General features: G+C 31.3%; 3 protein-coding genes across 3 annotated transcripts; 1 reads left to right on the forward strand and 2 right to left on the reverse strand.

Moving 5' to 3' along the window:
- The first annotated feature begins 2858 nt into the window (after positions 1–2858).
- On the forward strand, positions 2859–5240 carry LOC11418737 (inactive LRR receptor-like serine/threonine-protein kinase BIR2). The gene has a single exon (XM_003618375.4). The coding sequence runs from the start codon at positions 3044–3046 to the stop codon at positions 4850–4852; it is 1809 nt and encodes a 602-aa protein (XP_003618423.1). The 5' UTR covers positions 2859–3043; the 3' UTR covers positions 4853–5240.
- Positions 5241–10938: 5698 nt separating this feature from the next.
- On the reverse strand, positions 10939–13288 carry LOC11421087 (uncharacterized). Its single transcript, XM_003618377.3, has 2 exons — positions 12655–13288; positions 10939–11243 (listed from the first exon to the last, which is right to left on the reverse strand). The coding sequence occupies exons 1-2, from the start codon at positions 13164–13166 to the stop codon at positions 11204–11206; spliced, it is 552 nt and encodes a 183-aa protein (XP_003618425.2). The 5' UTR covers positions 13167–13288; the 3' UTR covers positions 10939–11203.
- Positions 13289–19737: 6449 nt separating this feature from the next.
- LOC11418738 (putative rRNA methyltransferase YlbH) lies at positions 19738–23724 on the reverse strand. The gene is made up of 9 exons (XM_003618378.4): positions 23499–23724; positions 23113–23216; positions 22661–22762; positions 22170–22274; positions 21712–21816; positions 21440–21578; positions 20506–20621; positions 20357–20413; positions 19738–20125 (listed from the first exon to the last, which is right to left on the reverse strand). The coding sequence occupies exons 1-9, from the start codon at positions 23650–23652 to the stop codon at positions 20030–20032; spliced, it is 978 nt and encodes a 325-aa protein (XP_003618426.1). The 5' UTR covers positions 23653–23724; the 3' UTR covers positions 19738–20029.
- Positions 23725–25608: the final 1884 nt, after the last annotated feature.

The raw sequence follows: 25608 nt of genomic DNA on the forward strand, positions 1-25608 counted from the left end.
ATTCAAATAATCATACTAAATATGTCAAATAAATTGGTAGAGTCGATATAAATTTCAATTAATATTATTCAATCATTTGTATACAAGATTCATGGTGGGTCCCGTTTGCGCCTGGAGTTTCTTTTTAAGTAGTTCTTATAACTGGATTTTGGAACGGTGGTGTATCTAATCCACAAATTCATAGGTTTACTTGAAGGATTTTAAGTTGTTAAGGCAAACCTCATTTCTTTCTAATGTAATAATCACATTTGTTTGAAGGATTTTTTTTTACCTAAAGTTCATATATTTTCCATTTAGTCAATGGCAATGCTCCATTGAGTTTATTTAGTGGCTTTAGTTAAGAGATCTGATTAACCAATTTTAAAGTTACGATCAAGTTACATTAATATTAATATACATAGATTAAAAATTAAATTTATCAATTCTAAAGTTAAGAGATCAAAATCCATTAATGTACCTAAGTTAATGGGGGCAAACTAACAAATTTTAGAGTTAAAAAACCAAAATAAACTTTTAGAATAAGTTCAAGAATCAAATCAATAATTAAGCTGTATAAATGCATTACTACGTCCATCCCTAATCGTAGGGTTCTTTTGAAAAAATAATGGAAATTAAAAAAATTGATAGTTGTAATAAATTTGTTTGTAATTATTATTGTTTTTACAAATTTATCCTTTAAGAGAGAGAATTAGCTTATGTTTTCAACATAGTATTTAATGTTGATTGAATCCCCAAGTCCTATCTCAACCGACAAAATGTCGAAATTGTTAGGCCGGATGTCATGACAGGGGTTCGAACCCCGGTACATCCATTTGTGTGTGAGTTTATAATGACTTTATTATTTCGTCTATATACAAAAGAAAATGTTGATTGAAGAAAAATATATAAAATAAATAAGGTTATGTTGGTAAATCCTTCAAAAAAAAAGTTATGTTGGTAAAATAATAATTATTGTACTTGAAAATATCAAAAAGATCTTACAAAAATAGACAAAAAAATTTCTTCAAAAGAGTCCTATAATAAGGGACGGAGGTAGTCGGGTCAAAGTATTAATATTAATATGGTACTAATTGACATGGTACTAGCATAGAAATGACATTTAATACTTATACATTTTTTTTTTGACTAAATTTAATACTCATGCATATAAATTAAGTGTTTCCTGAATGTGAGTTATTTCTTTAAACACTTAATATTTTTAAAACGAAAGAAAAATGTTGATATGTAAACTCATCAACTTTACAACTAAGCAAACAAATGAAACAATTGACAATCTAGGTGGTAGACTAAGACCAAACTGACAAAACAACTCTCAGTCAAACAAAGACTCCCCCAATCCCTCAACTACGTTACTCAAACAAAAAGCCTCATCTCATCTCAATCACCTAATCTAACTACTCTTCACAATTTCCAAAATAAAAACCAACAACAATTTTTTTCTTTTTTGAGAATAAACAATGTTCTTCTTAGTAACAAAATAAAGAGAGAAAAAACGTACTAATTTTCCACATTTAACCTTTCTTTAGGTTTCTTTCCCTCACACACCCAAAAACACATTTCACCCAAAAGAAGTCATAAGCCACCATCAGCTATTCACAATTTCCAAAATCAAATCAACAACATTTTTCCTTCACAAACAAGGTAGAGAAAAAAAAATCCTTCTTTTAAGAAACAAAATTCGTTTCCGTAAACTTAGCTCAGTTGATAAGGTCGTCACAAAAAAAGTAAAGAAGTAGAAATTAAAACCTAAAATAAAATACAAAAAATCCTAATTTTCCACGCAAAACCTTTCTCTATTTTTCTTCTCAATTAAAGGGGGAAAAATTGTCCCATAAGTCCTAGCTCGCCTGACAAAAATGTCAAAATTGTTAGGCCAAACGTCATGATCGGGATTCGAATCCTGATACTTCCATTTTATGTGTGTGAGTTTACGATGACTTTGATATCTCGTCCATCTACCAAAAAAGGAGAAAAAATTATTTTAAGAAGCAAAATAGAGAAAAAAATCCAAATTTTTTGAATAAGATGATAAAGGATAGTTTTCAATTTAACTATATATATTTTGTATTTGAATCCAACTCTAAAAATGCAGCATTGTCTAAAGTTATTGAGGAAGAATTTTGTCGATCTCATCTCTGCTCGAATAGTTAGTCTGTAAAAAAATCCAAAGTATTCTTGATTCCACTTCTAGAACATCAAAATTGATTATAATGCTTTAGATTTAACTCTGATATTATTGGTTGTTTTCGAGCATAATTGATTTTGTCTCCAAAGTTGTTTATGCTTGAAGTAATAATATATAGTTTTTATTTTTGAATTAATTTTTACACACAAATTTATAGTTCAATTCACTTTATACAAATCTATCCAAACACAAATCACTTTACCATTCAACTCATTGTTAATTAGATTCAATTATTTCAAAATCAATTATTGTCAGGGTATAACCAAACAAACTCTAAAACAAATGACCTTTGTTTGATAAAAGAACAACAAACAATCGATAAACAATCTTCTATCAGATGAACTTATAATAAATAGTTGATAAACTAACTTATAACTAATAACTGATTGAATTTACAGTGTTTAATAAAATTAACGGTTGAACTAGTTTATAAATATGAAATGACAAAAGTTTTATATTACTTGAATTAACTTATAAAAAAATGTTATAAACTGATGAAAATAAAAATAAAAATAAAAGTTATAAGATCGTGAGAAATAAATGATTATCAAACATAAGTTATTTTTTTTAGAGAAGATTATCAAACATAAGTTTTTTTTTTTTTGAAGGGATTATCAAACATAAGTTATAAGCTGAAATATGGTTGGTCAAATAGACCCAAAAATACCAATTTTCCACATTTAACCTTTTCTCTGTACCTTCCTTCTCCTCACACAAACAAACCCATTTCACACTTAAAAAAAAAAAAACAAAAAAGTCAAAAGCCAAAATCAAAGATGAACCAACAAAAAAACCAAAAACCCCATTTCTAAAAATCAAAACTTTATCATCGTACAACAACCCTTTAACCTCAAAACCATGTCTTCATCACTGTTCCTTCTCTTCTTCATAGTTTTCGCTTTCTGGGTCACTTTATCTTCATCTCAAGTTGAAGAAGACAACGTAAGATGTCTCCAAGGTATTCAACAAAACCTAGGAAACTCCGATAGTCCTATCTCAAACTGGAAATTCAACAACAGAACCGTTGGTTTCATCTGTGATTTTGTTGGTGTTACATGTTGGAATGTTAGAGAGAATCGTGTCTTGGGTTTGGAGTTGAAAGGTATGAAGCTTTCTGGTAAGATTCCTGAGTCTTTGAAGTATTGTGGTCAAAGTTTGCAAAGATTGGATCTTGGTTCAAATTCATTGAGTTCAGTGATTCCAACTCAGATCTGTGAATGGATGCCTTTTTTGGTAACTATGGATTTATCTGGTAATAATTTGAATGGTGAAATTCCACATACTATTGTGAATTGTTCTTATTTGAATGAGTTAATGTTGGATAATAATCATTTGACTGGTAGTATACCTTATGAGATTACTAGTTTAACTAGGTTACATAAGTTTAGTGTTGCTAATAATGAATTAAGTGGTGATATACCATCTTTTTTTAATGGTTTTGATAAGGATGGTTTTGATGGGAATAGTGGTTTATGTGGTGGTCCACTTGGATCAAAGTGTGGTGGTATGAGTAAGAAGAATTTGGCTATAATTATTGCTGCTGGTGTTTTTGGTGCTGCTGGTTCTTTGTTGGCTGCTTTTGGTTTGTGGTGGTGGTATCATTTGAGGTTGGGTGGGGAGAGGAGGAGGAGTAAGGAAGGGTATGTTGTCGGCGGGGTTGATGATTGGGCGGTTAGGTTGAGAGGTCATAAGCTTGCTCAAGTTAATCTTTTTCAGAAACCGATTGTTAAGGTGAAGCTTGGTGATTTGATGGCTGCTACGAATAATTTTAGTAATGAGAATGTTCTTATTACGACTAGGACAGGGGCGACTTATAGGGCGGATCTTCCGGATGGTTCGACGCTTGCGGTGAAGAGGTTGAGTAGTTGTAAGATTGGGGAGAAGCAGTTTCGGATGGAGATGAATCGGTTGGGACAGGTTAGGCATCCAAATTTGGCGCCTTTGTTGGGGTATTGTGTTGTGGAAGAGGAGAAGCTTTTGGTTTATAAGCATATGTCGAATGGGACGCTTTATTCGTTGTTGCATAAGAATAGTGGTGTGTTGGATTGGTTGATGAGGTTTAGGATTGGGTTGGGAGCGGCTAGGGGACTTGCGTGGTTGCATCATGGGTGTCATCCTCCGATTATACAACAGAATATTTGTTCGAATGTGATTCTTGTCGATGAAGAATTCGATGCTCGGATAATGGACTTTGGACTTGCCAGGCTTATGACTTCTGATGCCAATGGTAGTTTTGTGAATGGAGATTTGGGGGAACTCGGTTATATTGCTCCTGAGTATTCGAGTACAATGGTTGCTTCTTTGAAAGGGGATGTGTATGGATTCGGAGTTTTACTTTTGGAGTTGGTCACAGGGTGCAAACCTCTCGAGGTGAATAACATCGACGAAGAATTTAAAGGTAACTTGGTGGATTGGGTGAATATGCATTCAAGTTCTGGCAGACTCAAGGACTGCATCGATAGATCGATAAGTGGAAAAGGTAACGATGAGGAGATTTTGCAGTTTCTGAAAATCGCATCCAATTGTGTCATTGCTCGTGCGAAAGATAGGTGGTCTATGTACCAAGTTTATAATTCTTTGAAGGGAATTTCCAAAGACCACAGTTTCTCCGAACACGATGACGAATTTCCCTTGATCTTTGGCAAGCCAGAGAATGAGCCGGCTTAGTTCCTGAACGAGCCGCAGGAGAATATGTTAAACCGAGTTCTTACTGAGTTTCTAATTATGGTGAAGAGTTTTCAGAATGATCCTAAATCCGTATGTTCATGGTTGACCCTAATCAGGTATAATTGTACTTGTATGATATAATAATCTTTCTGGTAGATTAGGTTATTGCGGTTTATGAAATCTAATATGTTTCGATCTTTGTCGTCTAAGATATTTCGAGTGTGTTTTAAGATTTGAATCCAAAAACATATGTCCCCTCTGGACATGAAAATTGGATGTCTACTTGTTCTCTGTAAAGATGTCTTATTAAGATTATTAATCTTTTATTGTGATTTGCAAATATATCTTATCAAGATGATTCATTCATCTAGACCTATTTGATTGGAAAGTTTGCACCATTTAAATTCTGCGCTCATAAAATAAGTTTTTGGTTTTATGCTTGATATGGTATGCTGTATTTAAGGTTATATGGTTAGAACTACAATTGAGGTTCTCAAATTATCATAAGCATTGACTTGTCAGTGTCGTGTTCGATGTTCATGTACGTGTCGGTGCTTTGTTGGACTGTAAGTTTGGTGTCCGATAACAAAAATTAAAAGCGAAAACCACTGCATCGGAAATAGGTTCAAACTCGGACAAGAGCTTGGACTCCTTCCATGATTCTAAATGATTTATAAATTACTACCATGTAGCTATCATTAGTGAAAAATATTGGAAAATATTATGGTCTACTTAGATTCACTTTTTATATATGAATAATAATTATTAAAATGTTACCTTGTTTTATTTTTAAATATTTTTGTGAGGAATGGTGACAAATAACATCTTTGTTGCAACAATAATCAAAGTCTATTCCCACTAGGTTGTATAGGCTATTTCATAATGTCTTTTCATGAAATAAGTTTAACAATGGACAATTTAAATTGACTTTAAATCTTGCTTAAAAACAAAAACTTAACTCTCACTTTTACTAACTTGGCCTATAATTTTTCTTGGTACTTTTTCATCTCTAATTATTAGATTATTTGCCAAAATTACTTAAAATAGATAGGACTAAGTTATGTTTTCACAAAGGGCGTTATCTTAATTTTTTTTAATGATTTTGTTTCTAATTATGTGGTATAATTATTCATCCATCTACAACAATATCTTTACTTTTTATTAGCTCTTTTTAACCTACAAAAGTAACATGTTTTTGTAGTGTTTGTTATTTTTGCACAATTCTACAAAAGTAACAAAGATAGAAAGAATAAATTCTCCAGTCAAAAAAAGAATAAAATAAATGCAAACAATTCTGGAAGAAAAAAAAAAAGAAGAAGAAATTCTAGTAGTACAATGAATGTCATATTCATATGGACCTATAAGAAAAGTAGCTATATTTGTTTATTCATTCTCCTAAGTGTTTATATCATGAGATAAACAAATAAACTATACACAATTATTCCAAACTCATTTTTAATAAAGCAGTATTTGACAAACAATTTGTCACACACCATAGTAAAAACAATTTTTTTTGGTATCATAGTTTTTGTATATTTGTTAATTCAGTCAATGTTTGTATCTTTGAATAGAAAATAAAGGAAGATTAGATATGCCAACCTATGTGGACCATTGCTATCACGTTGTTAAAGGGGTGACTCTTTAACAAATAATATAAATCAATGACTTTGAATCTTATGTTGCGTATTGTGAGGTGTGTGGAAATTTGACTTGGTCTATAATAACTTGGAGCTTCAACCCGTGTGAATCTTCGAATGCAGGAAATAATAACTAACTTCTTTGTTTAATTAAATAAACAAATTCAAGTTTAATTAATTAAATAAACAAATTCAAGTTTAATAGTAGAATCTTTATTGCTCGTCGTTCGACATGACGGTTCACGAATACCTAATGTTAATTAAGACACATGTATGTAATTGCAAAAAAAGTTAAGATATCATTGAGCTTTAACAATTCAATCCCAAACTTCACTAATCTTTTATCTTTAACAAGTCAAGCTCAAACTCAGAAGTTAAATTTGTTTAATTAAAACGAATCAAGTCCAAGCCATTCATTTTCCCCCCACAAATCAAGCTCAAGTTTTAAGCATTTGATTTGGCTCGACAAAGAGCAAAGAAGGAGAGTTGGATCAAAGAAGGCTTCTAGCACAATTGAGTAGTCTAGGACAAACCCAAATTTAACAATCAAATTTGGAGGTGATGTTTGTAGAACCATACATCTGCAAGTGGCTCAATAGGGAACTGCATGTTCCGATACAATAAAATAGTCTCATATTTGCTTGAGAATCAAAGTTAATGTTAGTTTATAAAAAAAAATTAAAAAAATACACACTCGTCAATCATACGAGAGATCTTTTATAAATTATAAAACTGTGAGGACTCATACAAGATTTAAAACGGACAATACTTTAAAAACACATTGTTGTCGACTTGAGGTTAGAATATTGGTGTTAGAAGGATGGGCATAAGCTAAATGCCCCTTAGCCTCAATTGATGGGTTGTTTTTGTGATACACTAATAGTCCCATGTTGATTGAAAATCAATAAACAACATCCGCACTCCTGAATCCAACAAGACGCTTTTACTAAGAGTAAAACCGTGAGGACTCACACATGACTCAAAACAAACAATATCTAAAAACACACAATGTTGTTGTTAAGAGTCCCACATCGGAAAGATGATGATCTGACAATGTGTTTATAAGTGGGGGTAATCCTCACCTCACAAGGCGGTTTTGTGGGGTTGTGTTAGGCCCAACCAGGGACGGTTTCACCGTCCGGCGACCCTAGGCGGTCGCCCGAGCTCAATCGATAATTAGTGGCGGATCTTCCTTGGGAGCCATGATACCACAAGGTCAAGGTTTCTATATATATTTCATCATATTATTTGCATCATTATCTAGGTAGCGCAGTGGAAAAGCAGTTGTTTTTTCTCCTCGACGTCGCGTGTTCGACTCTTCCTTCTTCTCCCTTTTTTATATTTCTGTATATATTTACTTTTTTGTCAAAAAAGGTCCATGGAGGGATTCAAACACACACCCCCTACGCCATATTCATGTAAATTATACCACTACAGTAGTTAACATTTTTTATAAATCCTTCAAACAGCTTAATATATATTTCATAAACTTTTGGTACCCCCAAGAAAATAACTCAAGATCCGCCACTGTCGATAAATCCTTCAAACAACTTAATACGACGATCCTTTTTTATTTTGATTTATGACTATTTATATTTTTTTTTTAAGGAAGGAATTTATATATATTATGTCACATGTGAATTTGCAATAAGTTTTTCGCCCAGACTCTATATAATTCCTCGCTCCGCCACTAGACCCAACCACGATTTCTAAGAGTTGCAACTTATATTTAGAACACTACATAACAACAAATCTAATATAAGTTCGGATACAATTTAAGAATTTTAGTTTAGGTCTTACTATAATCCAAAAAACTAGTTAAAATTGTGAGAGATTTTTTCTTCTTCTTTTGTAAACGAAGTGGTAAACACCACTGAAACTCACACACACTGCAGTGTCTCGGATTCAAACCGGGGTAAATGCATCCAACCTAACAATTTTGGCATTGCTCGTGAAAGTTTTCCTCCATTTATAATGACTATCAATCATAATCGAGGCACCTTTTGCAAATGACAAAACTGTGAAGACTCATATAAGGTTTAGAACGGATAATACCTTAAAAACACATTGTTTTCGACTTGAGGTTAGAATATTGGCGTTACAGGGATGTGCATAAGCCACATGTGCCCTTTAGTCCCTTAACCTCAATTGATGGGTTGCTTTTGCAAAACACTAATAGTCCCATGTTGATTGGAAATTGATAAACAACATCCACACCGCTCAACCCAATGAGACATTTTCTACAAAGGGTAAAACCGTGACTACCCACACAAGACTCATAGCAAACAATATCTCAAAACACACAATGTTGTCAACTTATATTTAGAACACCACCTAACAACAAATCTAATATAAATCCGAATATAATTTAAGAATTTTAGTTTATGTCTTACTACAATCCAAAAAACTTTTTAACATAGTGAGAGTTTTTTCTTTTTCTTTTGTAGATGAAGTGGTAAACACCACTAAAACACACACACTGCAATGTTCCAAATTCAAACAGGTAAAAGCATCCAACCTAACAATTTTGATATTATCGGTGAGAGTTTTCCTCCATTTATAATGACTATTTTGACCATATCACACATAAATGTGGAATTTCCAACACTTATGTTATAATGTTGCACTAAATAGTATAAGAAGACAAGAAAGGAGGGGGGCCTAATAAAAAATAGACAAGTATGACAATTTGTGATCCGATTGAGCAGAAGTCATCTGTTTTTGCATATCAGTCAATACATATTCAATAAAGAGAAACATAAAACTGCCATAGAGTGAGAATCTGTCTCCCATGCAATGTATGAAAAAATTAAAAAGTTATCTAAATTTTTTAAAGAAAAAATTCATTATTTGAATCTCAGTTACTTTGGACCAAGTCACATCCTTCTCGAATCTATAGAAATCAGTCTCGAAAGATAAAGCAAAGATAAAGAAAAAGCAGTTACCAGAGATTGCTCCTTTGCTGATTTGGCTTTAATGGGATACCTGAATTTGTAACATCTTCTTAATTTAATACATAATCATATGTTTAGGATTTGCCAAATATGTGGTGGTTTAACTGTCATCATAAGCTTGTTCTAGTAAAAATAAATAACTAATAAAAGCTTAGGGCACAAGAAAAATATGATGTCTACATCTAGGGCCTATTTGATACCTATATATAATTGGATAAGTAATTAAGCTAAGTTAGTATACATGTGTTTTATGTTTATAAGGGCAACCGGTGCACTAAAGCTCCCGCGCATATGCAGGATTTGGGAAGGACTCCCACCATTTTTGGTGTATTGTACGCAGCCTTAGCCTATTTTTGGTATAAGAGGATGTTTGCAAGACTTGAACCTACGACCTTTCAGTCACATGACAACAACTTTACCCTATTTTATGTTTATATAGCTGTAATTTGTTTGAGTAGGAAAAAAATTGAGTCATTATCACAATTATCTCTGAATATATTTAAATCACAAAAACATCTTTAAATATGTCTTTATTAGTAATTTTATGAACTAAAGTGTCTAAAACTATATATATTAATGACACATTAAAGTTACAAATATTTGGCGATAAAAAAAAAATATTGACTAACAAAAACAATATTGATGTAATTTTTTTGTAATTCTGATGCATTCAGAAACTATTTCAAGAACGTCTCACAAACTTAAGAATCTAAATGAGTTTTTGCTCTAATTTATTTAGTATGTGTTTGGTTTAGCTTCTATCCCTGCAGCTGCAAATCTGGTCGTGGAAAACAAGAAACTATTATCCGTTGCTTCAGAAAAACGTGTGTCCAAGCCTCATTCCACCGCGGTTCCAAACATACACTTAATTTTTTTAATTGCTTAACTAATTACCCAATGGAATCTAATTAGGTCCATATAGCACAAGAAATATTATTGTTTTAGGGTACAGTGATCAAGAAAAACTGAAAAGGAAATGTTAATGGTTTAACCTTTAAATTAGGGAAAGTGCTTTGTTGAACACTAGGCACTTAAAAGAAGGTGCCACCATAAAGGAATTCCCAAAGTTTACTAGTAAAAAATTAATAAAGCCTAATTATATGATGCATGGAGATTATGTCTTTTTCTTGCTCAATGAATCGATAAATCCAATATGGTAAGTGTTGTTTACTTTTTTTCCTCTATAGTGTGTTCCTATCCATAAATCTCTCAATCTGTGTAGGGGAAAGTACATAGCATAAGGTGTAGTCTTAAAAATTGTAGTCTTTTTTAAAGGCTCTCACGTGTAATTTGTGATATAATTAGCACTATTCACTTGGACAAATAGTAGCAATAAGTTTTTTTAATGGTTGAAACTTATGCCGATTTTACCAAAATTTATATGTCATGTGACTCATACTTTATTCAAATCTATTCTCATTTTAGTGATTGTAATTTGAATTTCAACCAATAAAAAACTATTAGAGGATGAAAGTATCATTCAGTGTTTTTAGAATTTGAATCCAAAATTTTGGTGATTCATTACCTAAGGACTTGATTTACATTTTACAACAAGGGAGGAAGGTACATTCTAAGAGAAGAAAAACAAAATAAAAAGAAAGAGAGAGAACATTAATATCACACTTGTAGCCTTAAAAACACTAGCAATACTATGTAACAACAATATCTTATAGAACACACTCTGAACTCTTCCACACACAAAAATAATCACGATTTCTTCTATGGTTTTCCCTCAAACTAGTTGTGGAACTTCACAAAGTTCATGCTTGATTAGGTGGTTGTCTATATTTCCTTGCTCTCCTGAATTCATATATCACAACAAAAAGATATTTAGAATATGAGAAATATATAGAATAGGATGAGATGAACTATATGAATAGAAATAAGATGACATGAAAACAAAGTTTTAAAAATCAGTTCGAATTGGCCGGGTTAACTTGAATCAGGAATTATATAGTTCATCGGTTGGTTTGATCCCGATTATACCACAGTATAATTGAAACATTTTAAAAAGGGTTGAATCGTGTTAAATTGGTTCAACCTTTTTTCAATTTTTCATTATTAGTATTTTTTAATACTTTTTGTTTATATATTTATTTATTAATTTATCATCCAATTTAACCATAGTTGAATAGGGTTAATCAATTGAACTATGATCTAAAGAGTTCACGGATTCGATCTTTTATCATATTTTTTAAGACATTATATCAAATCGAAATTCTATGATACGACATCATGTGCAATGCTTGGTTTCTTAAGCTACATCTTAATCGTCACAATGGGTCCTAAAATTTAGAGTACTTAATTAATCAAAATAAAAAAGCAGCAAATTCCATTTTGATTTTGAATTAAGTCTTGAATTGGATTGTTGAATTCAAATGTGGCAAAAAGTTGTTCAAGATCCTTAAATAAATTAATCAAGCTTTCCATAAAAAGGAAAAAGAGCTACCTAATCCTTTTTTTTTCTCCTTCTTTTCCCTCCAATAACTAAAGTGGTACAGTTCTTCACCCCAATGTCTTTTTTTTTATTTCTCATGAAAATAAGAGAAAGATCGTTTAGTTAAAGAAGCTTTTGATAAAGAGTGAAAACTATCACTCTTTCTTGAGTACATTATGCACCAGCTTTCCTTAGCAAAAGAAAAATTGTGCAAGCCTAGGCCTAAGGAATATAACTATATGGATTTTAGCATTGGATATTCTTCATTCAAGTTCAACATTTTTTTACAACAAACGAGAGAATTAGCGGCAGGAAATTTGGTTTTTAGAGCTGGTTGTAACCAGCGTCAATCCTAACTTCCGATGGTTGAAGAAATGGCGCAAAATTTGACGCCGTTAAAAAAAAAAAGTAACGGTTACAGACAACGGCCGGCATATGATTTATGTCAGTGACAACCGACACTAACCATATCTGACCATATAACTCTACTTTGTTGTATTACATCCTAAAATATCTTAGCATATACTTAAAAAGTTAAATATGATTAGAAAACTCTTGAAAATATTTTTATTGCGTTAATGCATATCCATTAAACTCAATTTAAAATAGCATAGTGAACTATGTCATCTTATCTTGTTTGTACATTGATACTTCAACTTTTTTAAAACTCTTAATGACCCTTAGTTTCCCTTTCCTTTTAAAGTACTAAGCCATGCATATTATGTGAAGAAAAGTATAAAAAAAAAAGTATATAATATAAATGTGTATACTTACCTGTTATGTATTGGATCAGGTCCATTAGGTACTCTTCTCTTGCTAACAATGACAAGTCTAGAATCTGAATGAAGGGCATGTCTTTGCATGCTAACCAACTTTAATTGCCTAGAGAGAACATTCACATTCATTGGAACAAGAATTGTTCTTTTGGTTTGGTGATTCATTGTTGAGATTGTAAGGAACATAAACCACATGATTCCTAGAGATAACAAAGCACCAAAAAACAACCTTCTACAACTAAAACTAAACCTAAAACTAGTATCCATATTTTTTATATCTCTTATGAATTTCCACACAATGGAAGTGACTTGAAGTTGAAGGCAAAGGTACAAGAGTGTTTCAACAACATTGTAGCATTGATTGACCACAAAAAGATGAAATGATGAGAAGCAAAGATAGAAAAAAATTGAAATAGATTGAAAAATGGGAGGACAAAGTAATGAAGTAGAATGTGTGAGAAAGATTTTAAAGAGGGAAATGTGAGAAAGGGTGAAGACTGAAGAGAGCATGGACAAACATAAAAGGCCAATGAATCAGAAAAGTTTGTTATTTGAGACTCTTTATGTGTTAAAAAAAAAGGGTCCACTTGAATTCTCTTTTTGTTGAGTTTGTGCATTTTCATGCAACTAAGAAAGGGGGTCTCTCTATGATCTCTCTTAACTTTCACATATTCTTAAATAGTACTTTGAAGTATGTTGAACTAAAAAATAAACTTTGTAAATCATGTGAATTGCTGATGCCTGATAGAAATTTTTGGAAAATGTTGGAACATGCGTGAAAATTGAGTTAAAAGATTAAACACAATTTTCTATGTTGGATAAAACTAGTGTAGTGTGAATTGAAAAATGTGAAAGTCCCACATCGAATGGAACATACACATTAGTAGTATTTATATAATGGGGGTGCACCTCTAATAGAGGTACATAATTATGTGAACGAAGTAAGCACTATATAAAAAATATATATTGATATAGATTTTATTATTTGAAAATATTTTTGAACGCAATCTATAATATTTTGGAAAACAATCTGAAATATTTTGGTATCCAATCTAATGTACTTTAATTTTTGATCTGATATATATTTTGGTACATAATATATTTTTTTACTCAATATAATATATTTTGGTACTCAATTGAGATATTTTTTTATTAGATCTAATATGTGAATTACTTTGCTAAAATATTTTTGAAGGCAATCTATAATATTTTGGAAAACAATCTGAAATATTATTCAATCTAATGTATTTTAGTTTTTGATCTGATATATATTTTGGTACATAATATATATTTTTACTCAATAAAATATATTTTGGTATTCAATTGAGATATTTTTTTATTAGATCTAATATGTGAATTACTTAATGCCAAAGTAATGTATTACTTGTTCAAAAAGTTTCTTACTTATTAGTTGTGAATTTTCTCTGTAAACAGAGAGCTCACATAGCGGGCAAAAGTTATGGTGCATAAGGAAATCCTTATGTTAACGAGTTGTCGATAACTCTTTCTCTCTTCTCCCTTCGGCTTGTGTTAACGAGTTATTCCTCTCCTCATCTCCTTTTTCTATCCCTTTAGAATTTGAGTGTTCTTAAGACCACAATTCCTGTTCGGTTTATTGTCCCTTCGGTTTTAAGAATGGTCTTAAGAGCATAGTTCCCTCAATTATTTATGTCTCTTTAGAATAAATAATATTTTAAGACCATAGTCCATTTTCGGTATAATAAGAATGATCTTAAAAATATATTCTTCTTCAATTCTTGAAGATGTTATATGTTAGATTGGTGATAACACCACTTGAAGATGTTATATGTTAGATTGGTGATAACACCATATTTGAGTGGTCATAGTACCATAGTACCGCAAAGTTGTATTTGAGCTTGTTTTATCCTGGAGGCGTGGTTGATAGTCTGCCTTGCATAATGCCACAAAACGTTTTAAAGAGAACGACCTGGTCGTAACTTAACCTAGTAACAACTTCGCTAGTTATTCTCTAACAAAATACAATTTGGAAAACCAAAATACAACTGTTTGGAAATCCAAAAACAACAGAAAGTATCGAGACTGGAAATCCAATTCCATAGTGTGACCCTTGTCAGACAGATAACTATGATCTTATAAGGATGGTCCAACATATCTTAATTGTTCTGACACCATCTTAGAATTTGAGGTGGGTTTAATTCAACTTTTACGAAATCAGTTTATAAGGTAAAGATTGTCCATCTCTTATAAACACATTTTAGATCATCTCGAATGTACTATAACTCTACATCTCTTATGGCAAATTAACTTTAAAATGGTAAGTCCAAAAATATTTATGATATCAAACATGATTACCCACATTTTCTTCTTACTTTTAAATTCAAGTATAATTTCACAAAGAAATATTTCATTAACAATATTATAAATCTCTCTTTCTTTCCATTTTTATCACATCATTTACTTATCGTATCTATTTCTATCTCTCACATCGGTGTTCAAACTATTCATCCCAAAGAGACCCTCATTTTTGTCCTCTCAACAATGTTCCTATGGAGGGTGAAGCCTAAAAGGAAGGATTTTATTGGCCTCTTCTCTCTTTAACCGACCTTGCCAAGGACATTTTTTTTAATAGAAACATCTCTTTCTTTTTGTTAAAGTCTTTTTGTGGCGTGCAAATTGATTCCAAGTAGGCCTACAACAAAGTTTTAACTGAAACATCTCTAGTAACTCCTATAAAAGGTTCATTTTAAGACTAATTATATCGTGCACAAGTGAAGATATGATGAAACTTATTGATTGATTGTTAGAAAAAATTGTGGATGATAGATCATTATATTACTTATGCAGTATAGAATTAGTCTATCTCTAATATTTTTTTGTACGCACTATTTAAAATTGAACTCCTTCACCAATAGTAAGTTGTAAGAGGCTTGTAAAAATGGCTTCACTTGCTTAGCCCTTAAGCAGATACAATATGATGATTTGGTCCCATAATTGAGCCATCATGGCCTACTAAGTTGATTACGAATGTTTTAGTTGATTATATATATATATATATATATATATATATATGATGACCACAATCTAACACAAGTAGTTGGTGCACATAGTGTGAATGTAGATGTTCAGGTCTTAATTTTAAGTTATTTTGATCACACATAAGTCCTTTAAGTTTGTAAACGTTTTCAATTTAGTCCTTCTGACACAACATCGTTCTGGTTAACAGAAGGACTAAATTGAAAACGTTTACAAACTTAAAGGATTTATGTGTGATCAAAATAACCTAAAAGACCAATTTATTATAAATTTCAAATTTAAAGGACCTATGATGTAATTTAACTTTTTATTAATAAAAAAAGAAGTTGATTTGACCTAACCACTCGCATTTCAATTTCTCAATTGAAATTGATTTGTTAAAAATTCATTTAAATATCCTTCCAACAGTTTTGATTTAAAGACTATATAGTTATTATGAATTTTCATGTACATGTACGTGTAGTTTAAGTAACAAGCTCTTTTATGAACTGTGTATGAAAAAAAGGATGCATGCTTTTCCTTTTCTCCAATGCTAGTCATAAGAATTGAGGTCTTTGACCATGCATGCAATTCATCCTTTTTTTTTACAAATCAAAATCAAAAGCAGAATAAAAGCAAATTAAAAGGCATGAAGAAAAACTCACGTTATCCTAGTGATAAAACCAAATTGACATGTGACATGAAGTTGATATGAGTTTAGCATACTTCATGATCACCCAACATTTACTCCTTCCATTTATTTAAGATTTAAAAAAGAAAATCATTTTTTATGTTTTCGTTATGTTTTGAAGTTTTCTGAATTTATTTTGTTAAAAAATACTTTTTAAGCTGAAAAATGAAATAGGTATTCTGATTAGCTTTTGGGGAATTTTGGTCTAAATAGAAGAAAGATAAAAACATACTATATGGTGTCTATAATTTACAATCATATTATTAAAAGCTATTCTAACATGCATAATTTTCAACTTGAATGTTTTTTCAACCATATTTATGTTTTTTTTAAACCTCTAAATTATTTCTATTTGTAAAAAAAATCCAAATTCAAATGCCAATAAGTCAATTTAATGAAGATAAAAAAAAAAAAGGCTTAATTGCACTCCCCCCCCCCCCCAATTTTTTGCTAATTGTGCGATTTTGCACCCCCTCTTTTTTTTTGAGTGATTTTGCACCTCATCTTTTTGCCCCCTTTTTGATTTTGCACCCCATCTTTGTGTTCAATTGCACTTTTGCCCCCTATCTTTTTGCTAATTGTGCGATTTTGCACCCCCTCTTCTTTTTTTTTTTGAGCGATTTTGCACCCTATCTTTTGCTCATTTTCCCCTTTTTTAATGATGATTTTGAATAAAACACAATTGGCTACAAAATCGCTCATAAAAAAAGAGAGTGTAAAATCACACAATTAACAAAAGATAGAAGAAAAGTGCAATTAAGCCTTAAAAAAATACAAAACTTGATCACAACAAGAAAAATCATGATTTATTGGAGCCTACTTCCGCCATTACTTGACGGATCATGGATAGTCTCGTTTGGTCAATAAAATAAGTGTTGGTAACTTTACTGGCGGTCTAGTCCGCGAGCTATGAGGTTGGAATTTTTTTGAGTATTACTGCATTTTTAAAAATAAGTCTATGGTATTACTACGTTTTTTCCAAAATGTTTTAGTTAGCGAGGATATAAATTACTTGTAAAGTTGCCTTAATTAAACATATATATATATATATATATATATATATATATATATATAAATTGTGGTATTTAGAGTAAAAGATTTAAAAATAACGTCTTGGTGAGCTTAACTTTTTTTTTTTTTGACAAGATCGGTAAACTTAACTTTGTTTGTAGAGATATTACTTAAGAGGTCGATGTTCGAATCATGTGGAGTTTGTTTTCACAAAATATATATAGTTCAATCATGCATATTGTTTGCAATTTGTTTTTACCTTCTCTTACACGATCACTTCAAATAATCCGATGCAAGCAACAATAAACATATATAGGAGGGAGATAATGTTTCCTCTACAATCCCTTCAAAACAATGTTAAGCTTCAAGACTTTCAACAATCATCCTCTTATACACCACACACAAAAACAAAACAAAAAACCATCCTTTTTTTTTTTTTTTTTTAAGGAAAAAACAACAATCTTGTTACTATCATTTATCTCTTTAAAAAATAACTTTCACCATTAACCACACCATTCCCTTTAAAAACAACCACTTCACCAAAGAAGAAAACAAATTTTCATCTAATTTTAAAAAAGGTCATCCTTATTTAGAGCGGTTAAAAAGCATTTTTCAGTTTGAATTTTCCATCATCACTCTTTGTCTAGCCTCCCCCCTTATTGATTTCTGAAAAAGTTTCTCTCGGATAATTGGCAGCAGATTATTTCCAAGATTTCTACCTCTTACTTCATCGACTTCCTTGTTGAGACTAGCAAGAAAAGAAAAAAAAGACACATTCATTCTCCTGCGTCTTAATACACTGAACATTATCTTCAGTACACTTCCAGTCGTTGTTTTACATAATTGTTTCAACCTCTTGCCTTCCGGATTTAGTGGTGCATACCTCTGTAGGGTAAACTACAAAAATGGTGCAGGGTAGTAAAATGGGTTAAAAGGGTTTGAAATAGGGAGAATATGAGATTCTTCCCTTTTCAAAATCCAATGAAAAACCACTAATTCAGAGAGAGACTAACTAGAGATAAAGAGGGGTTGAAAAGAATTATACCAATGATTATCCTCCATGTTATTGTGACTTTAATACTTAACTGTATAAGAAATGCTGTCTATGATTACCAATATAGGTAGACAACCATAACTTGAACTTTGCTTATGTAACATAAACTAAGGCTATCGTTGAATGTAGGAAACGAGACTTTGGTTTAATAGATTTGTTTTCAATGCATCAACAATATATATTTCCATAATAACATTCCATATGAAAAATTCTATTATTTTTTATTTTTGATCGAAAAGAGAAAAATTCCATAATAACATAACACTAGATAGCGATTTGAGTTTTTTAAGAATTTAATACGGCACACCTAATTTATATGAAAGAATCGGTATATGTCATTTATAGATTTTGTTAAACAGCAAGATATTTTGAGTTCCTTAAAAAAAAAATTGTTTTAGTTACTAATGTTTTTGAACAAGGTTTTAGCTCTATAAATGATATTTGTTATATGTCATTTACAGATTTTGTTAAACAAAATAGTTTTAGTTACTTTTGTTTTAAAAGAGTTAACGTAAGGAGAAAGGTCAAGAGAGTCCCTTCAAAATACTATTTTCCCCATCCTCTGTATAAAAGAGTGTTCCCTTAAAAATAAAATAAATTTTTTTTGAAAGAGCTAGATAATCGAAGCCCAAATTATGATAAAGGAAAAAACTGTACCATAAGTCCGTAAACAATTTCTTTATTTTTTATACCTCTCTTTTTGCACTTATACTGATATAAATGTCGCAATACAAAATTTTGGGTACACAAAAATGGAAAAAATAAAAGAAAAATAATTTTGTCACATCATTTAACATTGTTTGATTATTTTCTCTTTAAATTTTGTGTAACTATGTGAGTGTACCCAAACATATTTTATTTGGATTTGTATTATCCAAATAAGTATTTCTCCTCTAGGGTATAGTGGCGGGGGCGAACTTGCTTGCTTTAGGCTTACTGTGACTATTACTACATCAGATCAGACTTTTTTTCTTATATTCAAAGTCCAAAATTTATTAGTTGATGATAAGATTTTGTGGCCTAGAGGAGATAATTGTGGCAATTTTACAGTTGCTAGTATGTATGCTATGCTGAGTAACCATACAATAGAAAGAAATGATATTTGGAAAAGAATTTGATGACTAATGGAAGGAATAATAAGATGCATTTGAGTGTGTCATTCTGTGACTACTGCAGAAAGGAGGTTGAAACAACTCTACATGTGAATAAATGTAATACCATGCACAATGCACATAGAATGAGACATGAATTTTTTCATTATAACATAGTGGATTCATTTGAATGTGAAATGCAGTATTTGGTCTTTTGGCTTATTTGGTCATTCTACTTTATTATTTAATACAGCAATTTTTTTCATTTCAATTCTTTATATAAATTGAACAACCAATGAACTGACCGGTTTCTAGTCGGAACCAATCAGCTCGATCCGGTATTTTTAAACATTGGACAAAAGCATTTTAAGTGTTAACTAATCGAATGAATAATTAGTTTATTGACTTTGCTTTATCACTACAGTGAATCATCACTAAGCTATAATGTAATTCCTTAATTTTCAAGTAACAAAATCCTACTAACTCATGTAACATTTTGAACATCCCAACAGCAAGTTTATCAGACTTCACTTCAATTGTGTTTTTCGTATTTTGATTTTCTCTTCTTTTGAGCCCATGTTGGTCCATAAATTGCCAAGAGTGTCCGGCCAAACCGCCTATCGGTTATCTGTTGTTCAAAACAAACACTTACAGAACTCAAACTAAGGTATATTAAATTCATAATAGTAAGTCAAAAGAATTTTAATAAAACTCGATGGTTGGCAAATAGTTTCTAATCTATGTAGTCAATGACATATAGCGTAGTGTAGCTGACGACCATGTTGGTGCTATAAGAATCCACAAAATTTTGCATATTTTGCAAAACTGCAAACACAGTACTATTGATTACTTGAATTACCTTAACAAGGGGTCCGCAAGATTCCAGCATGTCGGTTTTCGAAGGATACTCAACTACCTAGATAAAAAAATGAGAGTTCAATGTAAAATTAGTAACCAGGAAACTATTTAGACCATGAATAAGAAAGTTAAGAAAATTATAATACATACAATAAAAGTGTCATCGCCAACAAAGGGTGATTCTGAAATCAGCCTCATCAGAACCACATAATCAACTTCGGCATATGGAGGGGTGACACTAATGTAATCAAATGTGTCATTATTTCCTGCATGTGAAAAATTCAAATTTACAAAATCAGAAATTTCCTTGATAATTTTTCTTACCATACTTTCTTTTGAAGGTATGGTTGGATACATTAGACCACTGATATCTGACATAAAAAATAGACATCATGTCAGACACCATAGAAAATACATCTCAAGTAAGTGTCGGTTTTATTTGAGGAAAGGAAAAAAAAAAACTAATACAAAAATAAAAAACTATCAAATACGATGTTGGATGTAGGTTTTTGATGTTAAAAAAGATGTTTTTGGATACATTATAGGTCTATTGTAGGCAGTCTTACATATTTGCAAGTGACTCATGCAGAACCATGAAATATTTATTGCATTTCCTTGAACAAATTCTTAACAACAGCTACAAAAAGATATCCATAAAAGTGCTTCTTCCAGAACCTTTTCTAATAATTCCTTTGTTCAGCTTTTCACATTTCAAGCAGTGTTGTCAAATAGAGGCATACCGCCACACTGCTATAACGCTGTTATAGGCTATAGCGTAGCAGGGTTTGAACAAATCTCTATTGTTATGTGATACGTTATTTAGTATAAAATATTGTCAAATAGTAGCCATAGAAGCACTATAGCACTGGCATCCCGCAATTCGAACAAACCACTATTTTCCATGATCCCGCGATTGACATCACTGATCTAAAGCCATAAATGTTTTTAGATTTGGGCTGGTAAAGACGAAGTTTTAAATCATTACATAACCACAACCCTTTTGTTCCAGTAGTAAGGGTTGCGGACAGAAGATGCAATGTGGATCTGTGTATAATGAAGTTAAAAGGAAAAAAGATATACATGCCTACAAATTGCTCAGCACGTTCGAAGAATTTCTCAACGCGAACAGTGTGTATGACTGAATCATCAATGAATCCAGTCACCTCTAAGTTAGGACGCAAAACATCTGATACAACCCATGGATCCATCTCAACAAAATGCACCTAAAATGTTTCCTTTTGTTAAAATCACATAATCAAGACTCCAGGAAGGAAAAAAAAATGCATTGTAAATGGGAATATCTGAAGAGTTTAATTAAGATATAGATTGCAAAACACTCATTGAAAACATCAATACCTCAGAGCATCCTCGGCTAAGTGCTTCAATTCCAACAGAACCAGTACCACTATACAAGTCTAACCAGCGTCCAGGTCTCAAGGATGCAGGACTGCCACCAGCCGCCTTGGCATTATAAAACAAAATCATTACTATAAAGAAGAAAGTTGCAGCAAAGAAATTCTATAAACTAGATGAAACTCAATATCAATAGTTAATAAGCAAACAAGTGTACTAAGGATCTGCTTAGATCGACTTATTTAAGATTATCTATAGAAGTGAGTCCTTGTGAGACTGAGACTGCTTAGGAGAGCTTGTGGAAACAGCTTATGACATGTCCATAAGCTGTTTCCAGCTTTTTCCATAAACTCTCCATGATAAGCCCTTATATGAGAAGCGTTTATGCTATAAGGGCTTAAATAAGTTGTTTATCCAAACATGGTCTAAGTAATATACGAGATAACACTTGCAACTGGTACCTGTAATATATCAAAGGCTGCACCTTTCACGACCTCCATCATGGGGCGTACATCCATGCTCTTTGGCGAGAGTAGCTTCGTTCTTCGAGCTGTTCCTCCAATAACCTATGTAGTCGTTGGAAATAAATGTCAGACATAACTTCATTGTATCCAAAAACAAATTTCAACAAAGTACAAAGGCAGTAGGTATGTATTCGGCCCTGCAGCACGTACACAAATCACGGTCAAAACCATGTTGACATGGAAGCTTGGTTTTGTTGCTTCTACAAATTTATGGTGGAATAGCATAGGGATGCAAGAAAAAGTTACAGCCACGCATCCAAACATATGCTAAAGTAGGATGGTATACCCTTATAGGTTATAATGCTTTGATGCAACGGGTGTTAAAAAGCATACGATAAACTGAAGAAAGACGTTAACATCAGTTAACGAAGATAACAGTTTTTATTTTCCTCATCAATTAGCACTTCCAAGTGTTAAAATGAGATTACCTGAAGTAATTTATGTGTCGTACGAGGAGGCTTAGGTTCCACAGGTGGATCCTGCACTTGTTTCCCTCCTCTTGTCTTTTGTTGCTCCTTCTTCCTCTTCGACTAAATAGTTGCAAAACACGACAAAATTCACGAAACAAAAAGTCAGCAAATCGCAACCAATCATGTGTGATTTTATAACAGTGTAAGAAATCTTTACATATACACTATTTTTAAATAACATCTTGTTGTATAAATCAAAATAAGCCACTGCATCTCAAATTTTTCAATAACTTTATCTCAACTTAAATCATATAAGCACTTTTTTCATAAATCAACTAACATAAACTTATTCAAATTGAAAAATTAAGCAGAAAAGCAATTCAAACAACCCTTATAAAAGTTGTAATTTACAGTATTACAGAAATTTACAATCATATAAAAACACAAAGAGGAAAAAAAAAATGAAAAACCTTTGGAGAAGAAGATTGAGGAAAGTAGTCATCAGCATCAACATCATAACCATACCGTTCAAGTAAGATTTTTTTCTCTTCACTCGCCAACCCATTTCCTGATTCTGCAAAATATTCAAAAAACCCATCATTTTAAACCACAAAAAATCATTAAAAAACTGATTTTTATTTCCATCAAAATTTATTATGTGGTAAAAAAACAGCAATGATGAACTGTGAAGCATTGACATATACAAGTAACATGTCGATACCGGTAATTATTCGATAAAATAACATAATTGAATGTAATTATATGTGTCTGTGTCGCACACTAACAAGTGTGGGACACCGAACATGCTTTTAATTAGAAGTGTCAGTGTTACTGAGATGGGAGATGATGAACTTACTTGAAGAAGAGAAGAGGGTGAGTGAAGAAGAGGGTTTGGAAGAAAAAGTGAGAAGAGGAAGAAGAGAAGAAGGTGAAGAAGAAGATGAAGAAAGATGATTGGTTTTGGTGTTGAGAAGAAGTGGTGAATGTGTCGGAGGGGACAAAACAGACATTGTTGGAAGAGAGTGAAAGACAGTAGTGAGAAAGCAGTTGTGTTCTGTTGAGTTAAGGATAAAATGACCGCCAAAGGGAAAAAAGGACTTATTTACATAATTTGGTTCTATCTCTCAATTCTAAAGAATAAGATATTTAATCGAAATAAATTGGATTTTTTAAGTTTTGTATGTAACATTTAAGTTCTTTTCAGTTAATTGATTATAATAAGATAGTCTTTTAGGTTTTAATTATATTAATAAAGTCATTTAAGTTATTTAACCGTAATATTTTGAAGATTTTAAATCTTAAAAAAACTTAAAAGATTAATTAAATAACTTAAATGACTTAAGTGGTATTAAAAAAAACCAGCAATGATAAGTGAACACACAACATTGGGAGAACGAAATTACAAAATTGTCCATCTTTTTAAAAGTGAAATTACTTATTTGTCCATGGTGTCTAGTATTTGTTAAGAATTGTGTGTTCAGATATCATTTCTATAAAAAAAACTTAAAAGACCAGCTTATTATAATTAAATATTTTAAATGACTTTATGGATTATTAATCTCTTTGTTAAATACTTAGATATACTTCATAAGTTTAATGAAGGTAGATTGATGGTTAAAATAACTTCACATTTGAATATTTTAACAAGAATGTTATTTGTAAGTGTAACTCGTGTAAACTTGTATATATTAGGTAACAACTGTGCACTCTGAATATTTTTATTAGAGATCGCTACTCTGTCTAAAAATCAGAGGGTTATCAAAAAAAAAGTCATATATTCATTTCATTTAAAGTTTTCGTTCTAATATTAAAGTCTATTTATCTTTTATGTTGAGATGTGGAGTCCTTTAAGGACTTAAAGCTTGCACGTCAATTATGCATTTTCTCTCTTTTTATTGAAGTTGATTCTTGTGTTTCATTGGTCATTGTGCTTTTAATTGAAATATATCTTTTGTGCATTTTTACAAAGAAATCAAATCAAAAAACTTTTAATTGAAGTCTCCTTTCAATTTTGTGTTGGAGTTAAGCTATATAAGTTGTATGTTAAATTTTAAGTGTGAGATTACTGTTTGAATTAGCAACATTAAAGTTTAGGGTATGAGTATTAGAGAACTCAAGAGGTTTAAAAAATGTATATCTTAAAAGAATGATAAATAAACGTACAAAGTATGGAGAAAAGAAAAAAAAACAAAAAAAAGTTGAAGGAATCATATAAAATGTCTCAAAAATAGTTCTCTAGTACTCTTGTATTGATTTTGAGGGTAAGTGGGTTAACAAAACTTTCATTCTCCAACAATGCAGGTTATGTTTAACTCCATTTCTTTTAATTAAACCTACTTCCCAAAAATTATCTCACCTTCATCTGAGCATCGTTATAACCTCAAAAGACTTTAATATGTGTATTTGATATTGACTTTGATTGACGATTTAGAAACTTATTTAAGCTTATGGTAATATGGCATACATGCATGACAAATATGGAAAGCTTTTTTCAAACTTGTGCGAAAAGTTGTTGATAAAGTTGTCGATAAAGCAAACTTGTTCATCAATTACTAGTTAGGAGATGAAGTTTGAGGGTGAGTTAAGTCTTTTATTTTGCTTTCACTTTTTATTTAACAAGTTTGTTCCTTTAGGACGAGTAATAGTTCAAGTTTAAGGTTGTGATGACAGTCTGTCATATCATATTTTTATAGTCTTTTTATTTAAACTTTTATCTATTTTTATTAGTTTAGTATTTATTTAGAATCATTTGGAATAAATTGTAGTTTTTTATTTATTGAGTCATGTATTATTATTATTATTATTATTGGTCAATTAGTGGTTAGTGAAGAGAATAAAGCAAAAACATGTTGTATGAAGTAATGTGATCGTACAAAGAAAAGGATTACATGTTGAAAAAAAAAGGTGACTACACAAGTAGCATGGAGGGTGTAGGAATTAATAAACCGATTGGGCCTTTGACCCAA

The sequence above is a fragment of the Medicago truncatula genome, chromosome 6 (genome assembly GCF_003473485.1).
Source record: "Medicago truncatula cultivar Jemalong A17 chromosome 6, MtrunA17r5.0-ANR, whole genome shotgun sequence".
Classification (NCBI taxonomy): domain Eukaryota; kingdom Viridiplantae; phylum Streptophyta; class Magnoliopsida; order Fabales; family Fabaceae; genus Medicago; species Medicago truncatula.